General features: G+C 35.4%; 4 protein-coding genes and 1 long non-coding RNA gene across 6 annotated transcripts; 1 reads left to right on the forward strand and 4 right to left on the reverse strand.

The window, feature by feature from the left end:
• Positions 1-5: 5 nt before the first annotated feature.
• On the reverse strand, positions 6-1,453 carry RpL24-like (ribosomal protein L24-like). Its single transcript, XM_043422365.1, has 2 exons — positions 1,221-1,453; positions 6-712 (listed from the first exon to the last, which is right to left on the reverse strand). Exons 1-2 carry the CDS (start codon positions 1,299-1,301, stop codon positions 272-274), a joined length of 522 nt encoding a protein of 173 aa, XP_043278300.1. The 5' UTR covers positions 1,302-1,453; the 3' UTR covers positions 6-271.
• A 143-nt stretch (positions 1,454-1,596) lies between these two features.
• Positions 1,597-5,048, forward strand: LOC122412651 (uncharacterized). Of its 2 annotated transcripts, none has more exons than XR_006261406.1 (3): positions 1,597-2,024; positions 4,458-4,612; positions 4,844-5,048. It is a non-coding gene; the product is annotated as an uncharacterized lncRNA (long non-coding RNA). The 2 variants fall into 2 exon arrangements; XR_006261405.1 differs by lacking the exon at positions 1,597-2,024 and adding an exon at positions 4,260-4,387.
• On the reverse strand, positions 2,268-7,520 carry nAChRbeta2 (nicotinic acetylcholine receptor beta2). Its single transcript, XM_043422358.1, has 12 exons — positions 7,337-7,520; positions 6,524-6,681; positions 6,342-6,386; positions 6,068-6,177; positions 5,709-5,889; positions 5,459-5,615; positions 5,125-5,252; positions 4,758-4,933; positions 4,423-4,575; positions 4,173-4,297; positions 3,484-3,596; positions 2,268-3,329 (listed from the first exon to the last, which is right to left on the reverse strand). Exons 1-12 carry the CDS (start codon positions 7,389-7,391, stop codon positions 3,099-3,101), a joined length of 1,632 nt encoding a protein of 543 aa, XP_043278293.1. The 5' UTR covers positions 7,392-7,520; the 3' UTR covers positions 2,268-3,098.
• Positions 7,521-7,653: 133 nt separating this feature from the next.
• On the reverse strand, positions 7,654-13,516 carry IFT54 (intraflagellar transport 54). Its single transcript, XM_043422357.1, has 10 exons — positions 13,170-13,516; positions 12,842-12,956; positions 10,254-10,366; positions 9,781-10,086; positions 9,391-9,680; positions 9,145-9,273; positions 8,815-9,055; positions 8,568-8,693; positions 8,320-8,405; positions 7,654-8,200 (listed from the first exon to the last, which is right to left on the reverse strand). Exons 1-10 carry the CDS (start codon positions 13,302-13,304, stop codon positions 8,050-8,052), a joined length of 1,692 nt encoding a protein of 563 aa, XP_043278292.1. The 5' UTR covers positions 13,305-13,516; the 3' UTR covers positions 7,654-8,049.
• On the reverse strand, positions 10,145-12,778 carry LOC122412646 (cytochrome P450 9e2-like). Its single transcript, XM_043422359.1, has one exon. The coding sequence runs from the start codon at positions 12,214-12,216 to the stop codon at positions 10,675-10,677; it is 1,542 nt and encodes a 513-aa protein (XP_043278294.1). The 5' UTR covers positions 12,217-12,778; the 3' UTR covers positions 10,145-10,674.
• Positions 13,517-13,632: the final 116 nt, after the last annotated feature.

Here is a 13,632-nt window from a genome sequence, read left to right on the forward strand (position 1 = left end):
AATAATACTTGGGAGAATAACATTCAATGTATTTTGTGTAAGCATATACTAAATTTACATTTTGGTTTAAAATCGGAAGATTAAAGTTTAGGGGAAAAAGCGGCAAAGTTTCATTGTATAATCGACCAAACGAAGACACATTTATCGAGAAAGAAGTGGCATATTTACATTTTTTTCTATAATTATAAAATAGTCTTCAAAATTTATTTCATAATTCAATTATTTATAATGGAATAATTGAAAAACGAGCGAAAGTACTTAACTCAAATAATTAATTTGTTATGGCTACTTCTTCGGTCTCCATATCTTCGTCGGAAGCTTCCTCTTTCTCATCATCTTCAATAGAGTCTTCTTGTTTCTTGGCTTTCTTGAGACCCGCCGCTGGTGACCTGATGAGCGCCAGATCCCTTTGGACTTCCTTGACATTCCTATCTTGTTCCAGCTCTCGTCCCTTCCTTAACCTCTGCATTATGTGTGTGTTTTGTCGCCTCTGCCTAATCAATTCGACCTTCTTCATCGCTTCAACTGTTTTGGACCATAATTCACGGTTATATTTTACTGGGATATTCCTTCTTTTCTCAAATTCGAAGGAAGGATCCACCGCCAATTCTTTGCCCACTGTCTTTCTGTATGCTTTTGTCCATTTTGCTTTCCTTGGATTCTTCTTCTTTTTGAACGCAGCATGACATTTAGATCGGCAGAATTTGAAAATCTGAAACACATGACAATTGTTTCTATCGATCAAAAGGTCAGAAACCAGCGACAAAAATATTTCACATTTTCTCGTCATAGTGCAAGATCATATAGAAATTTTAAATAATCTATGTTTTGATTAAAAATTCATTCAATTACTGTATTGAATGATTTACTAGTAACAATAAAATTGTATGAATCATCGAATTGCTTCCTAAATGAATTATCAAGATGCTTGATAAACGAATCCATAAAATCCAAAAAATTCGTGTTGCCTGTAGCAATGTTGAGGTGTTAAAAAAATAAATATCAACGGAAATTTTACACGAAAATACTATCTACTAGGTCGTGGTGCATTTATGGAATTAAATGGTCAAATCTTTGTGAATTAAGTGGGATTTTTTTTATAAAACATGCTCACAAGTTGATGCGGCAAACATAACCAAGCTTTTTCGAAGGAACTCAAAGTTTCATGACGTTTGTAAAAAGATGGAAATTTTGATTGTATAAATATCCACAGTACTTACTTTGCAATCATTTCTCACAAACTGGATTCCATGCCCCGGATATATTCGGGAGGAACAAAAATAACACGTTTCTATACGCATGTTTTGTGTTGTTTCACGTGCCCACGATGGTCGTGCCCTAACCTCAAACTTCGATGTAAAGTAAAATGTAAAGAAATGCCGAGCGAGATCAGAACAAGGAAGCAGGGAAAAGAAGGTAGAGGCGTTTTGTAGCAGCAGAGGACTGTGTACGGGGCTGTATCTGCTGTCAGTACTGTCAGCACCAAAGTCAGCTCTTCGAATCTCCTTTCAAAATTGCTCACAGTATACTGTGGCGGCGTTGAGACACGATGACGTCACAGATTATGTCGTCTTTCCGGCTGCGGCTGCTTCAATTTCAATTGTTACATCACAAAAAGCTTTGACACTTATAAATTGTACACTTATTATCATTTTTTTTTTCACTCAAATTTCGACCGACATTCCACCGCTCTTGAATTATTTTTAAAATTAATCTTTAATGTAGATCGATTTTGAGCTGGGGGACGGTGATTCGAAATATTAACAAGAAATCCTCTCCACTATGAATCAAAAAATTAAATAAAGTTTTCAGAATTACAACAATGAATAAAAGTTATTATAACAATCCAAGATTCATACGGATCTAACAAAGAAATCAAATTCATACTGACATTTATTGTTTTATTGTAAAGACATATAGAAAAATACTAAATTGGTTTATGCAATTGAATGAAAAGTGAGCCGACGAATATTGTGGAGGCAATTCAAAAACTTTCGGCAATTACCAGTTCTTAGAATGCACAGGTAAGAAAATTGGATACAAATATTGTTAATTCGCGATGTTTCAAATTGAAACCTTTTTGTCAACTGTTACTATAGTACGTAGGCACATGCTCGAACGACTAGTTATGAAAAGTAAATGGAGTGCAGCATGTATATTTTTTTTTTCCTGCAGTATTTAAAAGCATTGCGATTATTGAAAAATGTCGTTGTTGTCGTGAATTCATGTTCCTACGAAAATTCGAAAATTGTAAAAAATTCTTTAAATTTATAAAATACATGTTTTATTTATAGGAAAAAATGAAGTATTAACGGATGAACAATTCTCAAGAATCAAACAATCAACTGGTCGTTTGAGAACCTGCAAAAAATACATGTAATTTTTAAGGAACCGTGTACGTTATCATTGAGGCTAATGAGTAAATAGAGTTAGGAAACCTGTCATGAATTGTTCTTAAAAAACGAATAAATAAGAGTTTTTATCCTTGTCGTTAACGACTCAAAAAGCCACTATTAAACATTTAAAATATAATAATTCTATTCATGCGTAACCACTGTAACCAACCAAAAAATGCCATACTTTAGATATTTTTCACCCAGCGACGGTCATCAAAATATCTTATCGGTTTCAATGGAAAAATACGAAATATCACCAACATCAGGAGCTTGCATTACTCAAGCAATCCCAGGAATAGTAAATAAAATAATGATTGAGCATTTGACAATTAAAAAATTCATCAGATCACAAGTTTCTGAAACAAAGTCGACGACCAGATCTTTTTCTACCATGAAAAAGTAAAGGGAAAAAACGAATTTTTTGATTTGTCACAGTGGCATCGCGCTTTAAATTATTGAGCTCAAACCCAAATGCTTTGTTGCGCGTTATCACATGTGTCCTTAAACTGCTTGAAACATATATTTCGTATAATTTAATACGAGGCATAATGCTGAATATCATCGAGCTGTATAACGAGCATTTTTGAAGATCCTCAGGACCGAATATTCGATGACAAATAATTATGAACTAATTCACCGAAGTAGAGTCTTATGGTTATCGGCAAATGGTTTGAACTAAGATTCGGATAAAAAAAGAGGCAATTAGCCCCGAAGAATATTCGCAAGCTCTTCAAAACTTGTACCCTGCAAATCGCGATTCCCCCCCCGCAGCGGAATTCCTGGCGACCTGTTCTGATTTATCGGAATCCGCGTATCGTATAAACTCGGGGCTTGAAAAATGATCCCGATCGTTCCTCCGGTACAAGCAAACGTGAAGAGCCAAAGGAAAAATCTGTCGAGCACCATGGAAACGAATTTCCAATCTTCTATTACCTGAAAACAACGATTGTGAAAATACTTGAATATTCAATCGTTCCAGAATTATTAATCATTATACTTTGTCACGGTTTTCAAGTGCGTGTTCACAACTCAAATCCATTCAATAACCATCAGTGATTTAAAATCTTAATGTAAATGTCATTGTTACCTCGTTATCTTTGTCAGCATCCTTTATATGCTGAGCGATGAACCGAACTCCTTGAAGGGCAGACATGACATCCGGTGAAATGTGTCTAAGCATTGTATTTTCACTATCTGTAACTAATAAAATAGCATTGCAATTTAAATGAAGCTCTCGATATGGTGAAGTGCATTTTCAATTATGAATTCATCGACGATTCGAACCATAACTCCGTACCATAAAAAAATCAATGACAATAGGTTTTGGATACAATGAAACTTTGTCCCAAAATTTACAAGCTAACAGAGAATAATTCATATTCGTATAATATTTTTAAGGAGGGTGGATCGCGACGATACAATGTTGAATTGCAAAATGAAAAGAATTTAATAAAATTTGGTAAATGTATTCTTTAAAAATATATAAGACAATATACATTTTTTTATATTTTTCCACCACATAGCTCTCGAGTAATTGAACATTAAAATTCACGTGTATAAGCATAGAATTTACATATATACAGTTATACATCTCGTGCATAAGAACTTCGATTTAACGCTCAATTATTCGATAACCGTGTGGTAAAAAAATTTGAAAAAAATTGTATTTGTACACTTGATGCCCAAGAATGTTATCACCAAATTTTATCAAATTCTGATTATTTTAATTTCGTAATCCACCCTCCTTAAAAATGCAAACTGTATTTGAATATTTACCTGATGTTTGGGGCGCATGTCGTGCGTCACCATCTCGAATATGTTTATACGCGGACGTAACGCTTTCGAAAGCGTCGGTACTCCCTTTCATATCTGCAGGATACTCGCTAATACTGTCACGATAGCTATATAAATTAGTCAATACGAGTTACAGATTAAATATTCACACAAAATTATTATATTGGATGAAAATTCATCGAGAATTATAGATTCTAGTAAATAATCATCTTTGTATTTATATGCCCCTAACCTCAAATCGATTTCATTTGTATATCCACCGTCTAGATAATTATCATCGTACTCCGGCGTTGAATACGGCGTACGTCTCATCATGAGAAAACGTGGCATCCAGATCAAGAATACTTGCCGCACCCAAGGAGACATATTATGCGTCGACGGCGAGCTGCGTATAAATCAAGTTTTCAATTAAGTGTGATCCGGTAATTGAATTTTAAAATTTGCCTCGAATACATTTAAAACCGACTCAGAATTGAAAAATTTAATATAAAATCAACTCAAGATTGAAAGAATCAAATAAACAAAATTATTTTGAAAAAAAGCAGTTTTGGTCTCAATTTTACTTACCGGAAGTGAACATTGAGAACGCACACCGTGATCCAGATCGATAGTGTTACAAGTATCATTGTAAATAGTAAATATTTTCCGAGCAGTGGGATTGCTAGCGACGTCGGTGGAATGATTTCAGCAAGCAACAAAAAGAATACTGTCAACGACAGAAGAATGGACGAGCACAATGAAACCTGAAATTAAGGCAGTAAAATGTATGAAATTCTGTAAAAGTTTTTTTGTGGGATAATACTTTTGGGTAATTAACACAATAATAGATATAAATCAAGAAATAAGTTTGGTAAACAATGATCTGGAAGTGTATAAATTCAATTCTAAAATTAAGTTTTTATCATTATATTATTCAAGTATACAAATTCAGTACCTTTTCTCCAGAATCACTAGGCAAGTAGAATACAAGGACAGTCAGAAATGTGATTCCAACACATGGTATTATAAGGTTGACCGTGTAAAACAAAGTTTTTCGTCTCATAGTGATGTTGAAGGTAATATCTGTTTGGAAAAAAGCATCACAATAGTTAAAACCAAAATATAAAATTTTCCTTGTTAACGAGAATGAGATTTAGTTATGGACTATTATCTTTCATTCATGTTAACGAAACGAATATAATTTATCATGAAGTCATATTTGGTAATCATTGAATAATAGAACTGTGGAAGAGCTCTAGAAGCTCTAGAATTTATGTTGAATGTTATACCGGAATAGGGTTCGACACAACAAGGATAATATTCCTCGTTGCGAGATGCTGGTACTTCCAAGATGTCCCATTCCACGGATAGGTAAAATTCGCTCAAATCGATTCCCGTAGCAACCAAATTGCTGCCTGGTTCTTGCAGCATGTGTTTTAAATCGACCTGTTAAGAATGTGCGACGATTTAATTATGGGGGTATGGTAAAGAAAAAGAGATCAGAAAAAAGATGAAAAAAATGGCTTTTATTCTCGTTACCTGAGCTCCATTGTAGGTCCATGATCCGAATTTCATTAGACACGATTGTTCATCAAATGGAAAATATTCCACGTTTATTTCACAGGATGACTTATAAATTGCAGGTGGTTTCCAAAATACTTCACCCGTATACTTTAAAGTCGCTTTCGTCATAAGTGTCACCTCGTAGTTTCCATCGGCACTGTAGCAATGTCAAAAGTTTACTGACAAAAAGAAAAATTCTGTCCCAAGTATATTAATTAACAAAAAGAAACCGATCGAAATATGGTTGAAAAGCGATGGAAAAAAAATGAAAAAGTCAATATTGTTGTTCACTTTGCAAAACTGCACGTGCTATTTTTTCAATGCTGTAAACTCACTTATTATATAGAACTATGTCCGGAAGCCAAATGTTTTCAGATGGCACGTACAGCATCTCGGTGCCTCCATATTCTTCAGGGTTCCATCGAAGTTTGTAGTCGAACCATTTCTATGAAATTCAATAGGAATTATATAAAGACATAAATTTTGAAAATTGATGAAGAAATATTTCAAATTATCACACACTTTTGGTTGAACGATTATTTTATTGGAATTGGAATGAATTTTTTTTTCAATTGAATGTTACTACTGAGAACTTACAAAAAGACTTACTTGTTCGACCCACACGTTTGTTGTCATCACTTGATTTTTCAGGTTCTGAAAACAGTTAAATATGCTTTCAATGATTGATCACGACTTTGAAAATAAGTTTTGAAACTTTTTATCTCTTTATCAAAAAATAAGAAGAAAAATTAGCAATCTTTGAAGTTTGTATAATTTTCAAATAAATTTACCATTTCAATCAATTGTGAAAGCTTCAAGTTCAACCACACAGTGAGAGTTTCTGTATTGTTGATAACTGGCCGAATGAGCCTATTATAATTCGAAAGAAGGTCATCGTACAATCTTTTCGTATCTGGATTCGCTTCAAACGTTGGTATTGGAAGACTTCCTGAAACCAAATTGTTCTACTCTCAATAAAAGTAGTCACGAAGCTTTCGAAATCAGTCGTTCGACTTCTATTAATTTTTCGTTAATTTATTAGTTTCAATAATATAAAATGCCATTATTGTAACAGATCCTTTGTCACAATAAAAGATTACCCAATTTATATCGACTTATAGTTGCAACAGTCATTTACAATTGCATAGTGAAGAAATAAGGGAGAAGTGACAGTGATAATTGCCCTAGTGCCAACCATCGCGTTGTTTACATGTTAAATACTCGTGTTCATACGACAGGACTTTAACGAAAAAACAGAGGATCAATGACAATTTTCTACTGCAATAGTTGAGAACACTCGAAATGTATAGAATTTATTTATAATTTTTGCATTTTACCACGCTATTCAATTTTTATGTAAATATTTCTTTTCGTGCGATTTCAATAACACTGAAAAAAAAATTATAATTGATTTTACTGGGATCGCTGTAAAAAACCGAATGATTGTTGTTGTTACAAATTTCTCAGGATACAACGCTCGTTACAATTATTAAATAACTTTAGATAAATAGAAGCAATAAACGAAGAATAAGCTCCGAATTGATTCTAAATTTACAAACGCAAAATTTTGTACACCATGATAATGGTTTTATCGAACCGCTTACCGTTTACGATTTGAATAATGGAAACGGTAAGAATAATAACAGCAATGAGATTCATAATTGAACAAAGCTACGTTTATAATATGGCAATTGATATCGTAATGCGACGGTGTAAATAAAGGTGCGCACGCGAGTGCTGCCACAGGAAGACTGCTGTGGGCGTAACTCGTGTGGCACCTCTTTTCGGAAAATCGATATTTCACGCGCATTCGAAACGAACAACCACAAGACTCTTCTACACCACGTTGTGATATGCGCGGAATGGCATCCTCTTCCAGAGTTCGCGAGTTCCAGAGGGAAAATAACAGTTCAAATGTTTCATCAAATTTTATTAAGTTTTAGGATCAATTGCATTTTTTTTAGTGCAATGGAAAGATTATTTACATCAAGTTCAGATCTTGATGAATCCTTTCTAAATTTGAAAGACTAAACACAAATATATTTGAGAAAATACTGATGCTCTGGTGAATGTTTCAATTTGAAAAAAACGCAGCAAAAAATGAAAAAATGACATTCGAAAAAATATTATCGAGTCTGTCACACAATTTCTCCAGTGTTCGATGTCGAAATTTACTGTCAGGACCTTCGAGGCTTATTCGCTGATCTTATTTGATTGATTTATTTACACACTATTTTATACCGGTTGCTTATCCTATCACGCGTATTTTTACTGATTGTAGTTCAGGTAAAATAATAAATTAAATTGAAAGCTATATTCACGCCCTTCCAGAGAGTAGCTGTTGAATTTTCTGGTTGTTCTTCGTGATATTCAATTTGATCTGATATATTTTGTCCAGTTGATCGTTTATTGCGGCCTGGATGCTGTCAAATGACTCCTGATATGGATGAGCCGTTGCCTGGGATTCTCTATCGAATAAAACATTAACGGTTTATGAACTTCCAGTAAATTACAAAAAAAAAAAAAATAAATCGTATCTTACAGAAGCGGCGATGAGTTAGGAGAAAATTGAAAATGATAAACTCACGCGGTCGCAACTTCTAATTGCGTACGGTATTGCCCAAATTTACTGCGCCACTCCGCTAACTCTTTCTGCATCAATTCTACGTCCTCCTGGAAAGTGTAAATAATGCGATTAAATCGAATTATTTTTCGAACGATTATTTCAATTGCTTCGAAAATGATAATGGGTTTCCTCGTGTTGTGGAAGAAAAATATTTTGAGAAAACTTTACTTCAGAAAGTTTACATTCAGGAAATATATAATTCGGCCTACCTGCAGAAAATCTAGTAATTTTCCCATCGGATGCGTCGCTCGTATCAAGGTTTGTACCGTGCTTCGTAAACTTTCAACTTCCTTTACAACAGCTTCTGGATTCCTTGTGGCTGTTCGTTTCAGTTCCTGGAATACAACGATGGTCTCATGTATTCCACATTTTTTAGCACACTCTTCTGAGTGAAAATCTTCGTGCAAAGTGAGAGACGATCAATCGGTGAAAATCTCGAATTCAAGTCTCGCTTACGTTGTCGACTTTGTGCGACATGAGATCCACCGAATTGTCTTTGGCGAGCTCACGCTGCGTTTCCAATATTTGTGCAACTAAATATCCGTGCTCTTGAGCATCGTCTCCGGATATATTCTCAGGAACATTCATAACTGGAGCGTAATCGGTCGGATCGGTTTCCAGTACTACCATATTGTCAGCGTCATCATTCTGCTCATTGAAAATCTCGACAATAACATTCTCGTTCTCAGCCAATACCCTGAAAACGATAAATTACAAAAATTGAATAGATTCAATGAAATTTATGAAAAAAAATTCGAAATAGTAAATGGGTCAATTTTCACTCACGGTTCGTGATGTTTCATGCTGATATCAGATTTCCACCGTAATTTTGGAGCTGCTGGTCTGGCACTCGAAGGTCTATTCATCGCAGATCGCAGAGGTTCTCTCGAAACCGGTGCACTCGGTTCTGGAACACTGGAAAAATGTGTCAAATTTGTTTCTTTCTCAATTTCAGTTGTAAATGATAACGAGAGAAAAATTGTATTTGAAAATTCGAAAAATAAATGCAGCCTGTAACGGTTTATTGTCCACCTTTGGGGGGTTGTTTCCGGCTTTTTTTCTACTGCGGCGTCTGCAACGGGCACGACAGGAGTTTTTGCTGCCTCTTCATTTTTCTCAAGGGATAATGGCACCGGATCTGTTTTGAGGGTTGCAGAGGTTGTTTCTTCGGAGTTTTTGTTATCTGGAGGTGGCGATGACGAGGCAGGGGCTTTGGTCGTACCATTTTCTTGGGTACTTTCGATTCTGGGAGGTCGTTTAGGACTGGTGATAACTGCTTTACGATTTCCGACCAAATTTTCTGTTGACACACTAGCTGATCCCTGTGAATCGAAGAAACATTCCAATTCTATTATTGTTATGTTTCGTCATTTTTTTTATAACGTGACTGAAACTAAATTAGTTACAAAAATAAAAATTTACCTTTCGTTGCGGATTGTCGACGACTTTGGTTTTCTTTGATTGTTTCGCTTGATTGCTTGCTTTGGTCTCTTTACTGTTAACATTTTCCTGCGATCCTCGTTCTTTTGGATTTTTTTCAGGCGAGACTCGAGACGCTTTCCGTTCAAGAGCCGGATCCTGTTTTTCTGCGATTCCTTTTGCACGTTCAGTACGTTTTCCAGTGCCTGCTTTTAAGGATTCGCGTTTGGACCCCTTCGATGCTGCAGGCTTGCTTGAATCTTTTTCCAAGCTGGCTTTATAATGCTGGACTGCTTCTGCACTGCTGATCTGGAACATGACGAAAAAAATGTCCACATTTACAAATTTCATTAAAAATATCCAACTCCAAAAGTAGATTTCGTTTCACAATTAATTTTCTACCGTATTTATAGTTTTTTCGAAAAATTGTAATCGTCCTCCACATTAATTGGTAATTCAATAGCTTTTCAACATACATTTTTATCCAGCGCTTTTGCAATTGCTTGCAACAGTTCATTTGTTTTTGCAGGTTCTTGGCCGGCGACCACTTTGGAAGGACGCACCGTTAATTCGTTACCTGTAATCAGTTCTTTGGGAAGATATTTTTTTAGTCGTTTCCGTTAAACGTTTATGCTAATCGTGAAGCAGAAGAAGACTTTTCATTTCATTTTTATATTATTTTATTCAACAACAACAAAACAGAGTAAAATGGTAACAGCATTTCTCCGATGAAACTAATGTTTAAGCAAATTTTCGTCATTTAATAAATTTCATTCACCTTCTCGTTGCATTTCGTTACATTCTTTGCTAATTAATAATTTTTTGAATATTAATTAACGAAGCTCATTTTTATGAAATACAATTATTAAAAAAAGTCTTTTCTATACTTCGTCGTATTTATTCATCAACTGAAGTATTTCTGGGCTCGATTTCCAGTCCGAAGCCTTCTTTTGGCATGAGACTAGCGTCTTTCTTATTGAATACAACCGGCCAACGCGCTTTTGGGCCTGGTTTTATATAGCACTTAGCCAGAAGATGAAAAACGAGTACTTTTATTTCGAGAAGGGCAAATCGGTTGCCGATGCACATTCTTGGTCCCTGACCAAAGGGAATATAAGTGAAAGGATCGATGTCAGTTTTGGAAGTGCTCATAAACCTTTCGGGATCGAATTTTTCTGGATTAGGATAATACTTTGGATCTCTGTGAACCGAAAAAACTGGAAACCAAATTGTTTGGCCGGGTTCGATCGTGATGGGTTTTGCTCCTGGAAGAGCTGGTGGTAATTCGAAAGTCTTGACGCACATCCTTTCAACAATGAGACCGATCGGATAGATTCTCAGTGTTTCGTTGACGACAGCATCGAGATACGGCATTCCATTGATCGCCTCGTAGGTCACGTCGCCATTGGTTTCTGTCATAACGTCGTCGATTTCATTCCTCAGCCTTGTCTGAATGTCTGGATTGCCAGCAATTTCATGAGCAACGAAGCACATTACTGTGGCAGAGGTTTCGAAACCACCCAAGAAAAAAACGAAGGCTTGTGCTGTCATTTCTTGAATGGTAAGATCATGATCGTCATTTTCACCGCCACATTTCTTTCCTCTTGATTCCATCATCAATTGAATCATGTCGGGTCTCGTAATCCCTTCCTTCTCTCTCATTGCGATCGTCTCTTTAATGAGATTCTCAAAAAACACTTCAGTCTTTGGAGATATCAAAGAGAGCTTAAAGAGTTTGAAGACATTTGGAAGCAGCCGGGCCAACACTATTTTTATTCCTCTAAGTCCTCCAAAATTCGAAACTTCTCTGCCCATTAGGTAAAATTCGTTTTTCGGATTCCTCATGGAATCAACGCTCACACCAAATGCGCAAGAGGCTATGACGTCGTTCGTGTACCTCGTGAAAGTCTCTTTAGATTCGATGAGCTCCGGTTTTTGTGATTGAACCTCCACCAAATAATCTACGAAGTTTTGACCACATTTCGTTATCAATTTGAACATGCTCTTCATTTTGCTACCGGTGAATGCTGGACTTAAAAGATTTCTCACTTTTCTCCATTTCTCACCACGCAAAGACGCCAGATTTTTACTAAACAGCGAGTTCAATTCCGGGTCCAGAAAAGTAGTATGATCTGTAAAATGATCGAAATTTTTTATGACTATATTCTTTATCAAGTTCGGTGATCTTATCAGGATTATCGGGTCGGTGAAGCTGTAGAATCCAACGTAATCCGCTTCTTCGTTGAATTTGTATATATCGCACATCATCTCTGTTAGGTGACTTCTCAAACACACCAACGAAGTTATGTTGCCGATAACAGGCCAAGGTTTTGGATGCAGCACTCCTAGTTTTTTCAGTTTATGCGATTTGCGCCAAAGTACATATCTTGTGACAAGGTACCCAAAAAGAAGCGTAAATATCAGAATTAACCACTCCATCGTAGACTTTTTCACACTTTTTTCTTCCAAATACAATTCCTTTGACTTCTGTACGTTCAAATTTTGTGCTATCTTTTTCCCCTCGATTGAATTTTTCTAATCTCACAGTCCTTGGTGATGTTCTTGATCCAAACACACTGAGCTTTTGAATGTAAATTGCATTAGTATTAAAAACAAGAGTTTATTCTCGTAGTGCTCAGCTATGACTGAGGCGCACAAAACGATCTTCCAAACTTCACATCTGCTTGTCCACTCAACGATGTTATTGGCTGTCAGAGATTACTTATCTTTTTTGATAATTATCTCAAGATTATTCTTCTTCATTTAACTATAGACTTTATTATACCAATATGATAGCATAATAAAAAGATATCACTAGTGTGAATTGCAAGAGTTTATTCTTTCACTGAGCAGTTCTGAGCGCTAATCTTGAGAAAGGTGCACAAAACAAGCTTGCAAACTTCAGATATGCTTGTCAACTCAATGATGTTATCAGTCTCCATACGATTCCTACCTTTATTAATACGCATTATAAGATAATTTTTTTTCTATTCTATTTTATATCATTATGAGAAGTTATGAGAAAAATGCAAATTTTGCATTAATACCAATTTTGCATACTCACTGACGACGTTGATGAGTTTAGTCAAATAAGCAACTTTAGCTTCCTTATCACGGATGTCTGAATTCAATTCTTCATCCGTAAATAAATTATCCAGAAAGCCCGTTTCTTTAATGACCTAAAAAAAAATTCTTAGGGAATAAAAAAAAAAAAAGAGGAGCGAGTAGTTTTCGAAATATACAACAGCAGTGAAGCTACAATAATGCTGGCTGCTCGAATATAAAAAGCTTTGGTGGCTCTGAAGCAAAAATTTATTCTATAACTCAATGTTTCGATTTTTAGATGTTTTTTGTACGAAATTTTTAACTGTGCGAAGAAAAAAGGACATTACCGTTGTGATGATATCGTGAAGAAACCGGAACGGTGGTTTCCGTAGAAGTTTTTCAGTAAGTGGCGGTTTTTTAACGTATTTCCCAAGACTCTTTTGCGTCTTCTTTATGATTTCCGGCTTAATTTCGTCAGCCATTGTGATGTGAATTCACTTTTAAACTAATTAACCGAAAGAATCACGATCACCGGATTTTCCAAATTCCGCAGCACAGAAAAATGGTTTCATGTTTATGTCAAAGTATCATAAACGGTTGCCACGGGAAACGGTAATATAACAAAACCTGTGAAGAAAAATCTCGTGGAGGGAAATTTAAACTGAAAGGTACCGAAAGTCGTAGTAACTTTTTATATAAAAAAGACGATTGATCTCGTTTTGTTTTCTGTCAATTCTTTCTTTACTACCATTCATAATTCATGTACAAAAAAAAATCTGAAATTCAAATTTGTTGGCCAAGTTCACGCAT

This window comes from Venturia canescens, chromosome 6 (assembly GCF_019457755.1).
Source record: "Venturia canescens isolate UGA chromosome 6, ASM1945775v1, whole genome shotgun sequence".
In the NCBI taxonomy this organism is placed as follows: Eukaryota; Metazoa; Arthropoda; class Insecta; order Hymenoptera; family Ichneumonidae; genus Venturia; species Venturia canescens.

Excerpts from the sequence above, each read along its gene's own strand:
- RpL24-like (XM_043422365.1), bottom strand. The coding sequence starts at position 1,301 with ATGCGTATAGAAACGTGTTATTTTTGTTCCTCCCGAATATATCCGGGG. Across the intron at positions 713-1,220 it reads TTGTGAGAAATGATTGCAAA|ATTTTCAAATTCTGCCGATC; the intron begins GTAAGTACTGTG and ends CATGTGTTTCAG.
- nAChRbeta2 (XM_043422358.1), bottom strand. The coding sequence starts at position 7,391 with ATGAATCTCATTGCTGTTATTATTCTTACCGTTTCCATTATTCAAATC. Across the intron at positions 5,253-5,458 it reads TTGTGTCGAACCCTATTCCG|ATATTACCTTCAACATCACT; the intron begins GTATAACATTCA and ends TTTTCCAAACAG. Across the intron at positions 3,597-4,172 it reads ACATGCGCCCCAAACATCAG|TTACAGATAGTGAAAATACA; the intron begins GTAAATATTCAA and ends CTATTTTATTAG.
- LOC122412646 (XM_043422359.1), bottom strand. The coding sequence starts at position 12,216 with ATGGAGTGGTTAATTCTGATATTTACGCTTCTTTTTGGGTACCTTGTC.
- IFT54 (XM_043422357.1), bottom strand. The coding sequence starts at position 13,304 with ATGGCTGACGAAATTAAGCCGGAAATCATAAAGAAGACGCAAAAGAGT. Across the intron at positions 9,056-9,144 it reads AGCATGAAACATCACGAACC|GGTATTGGCTGAGAACGAGA; the intron begins GTGAGTGAAAAT and ends TATCGTTTTCAG. Across the intron at positions 8,406-8,567 it reads AATTACTAGATTTTCTGCAG|GAGGACGTAGAATTGATGCA; the intron begins GTAGGCCGAATT and ends TACACTTTCCAG.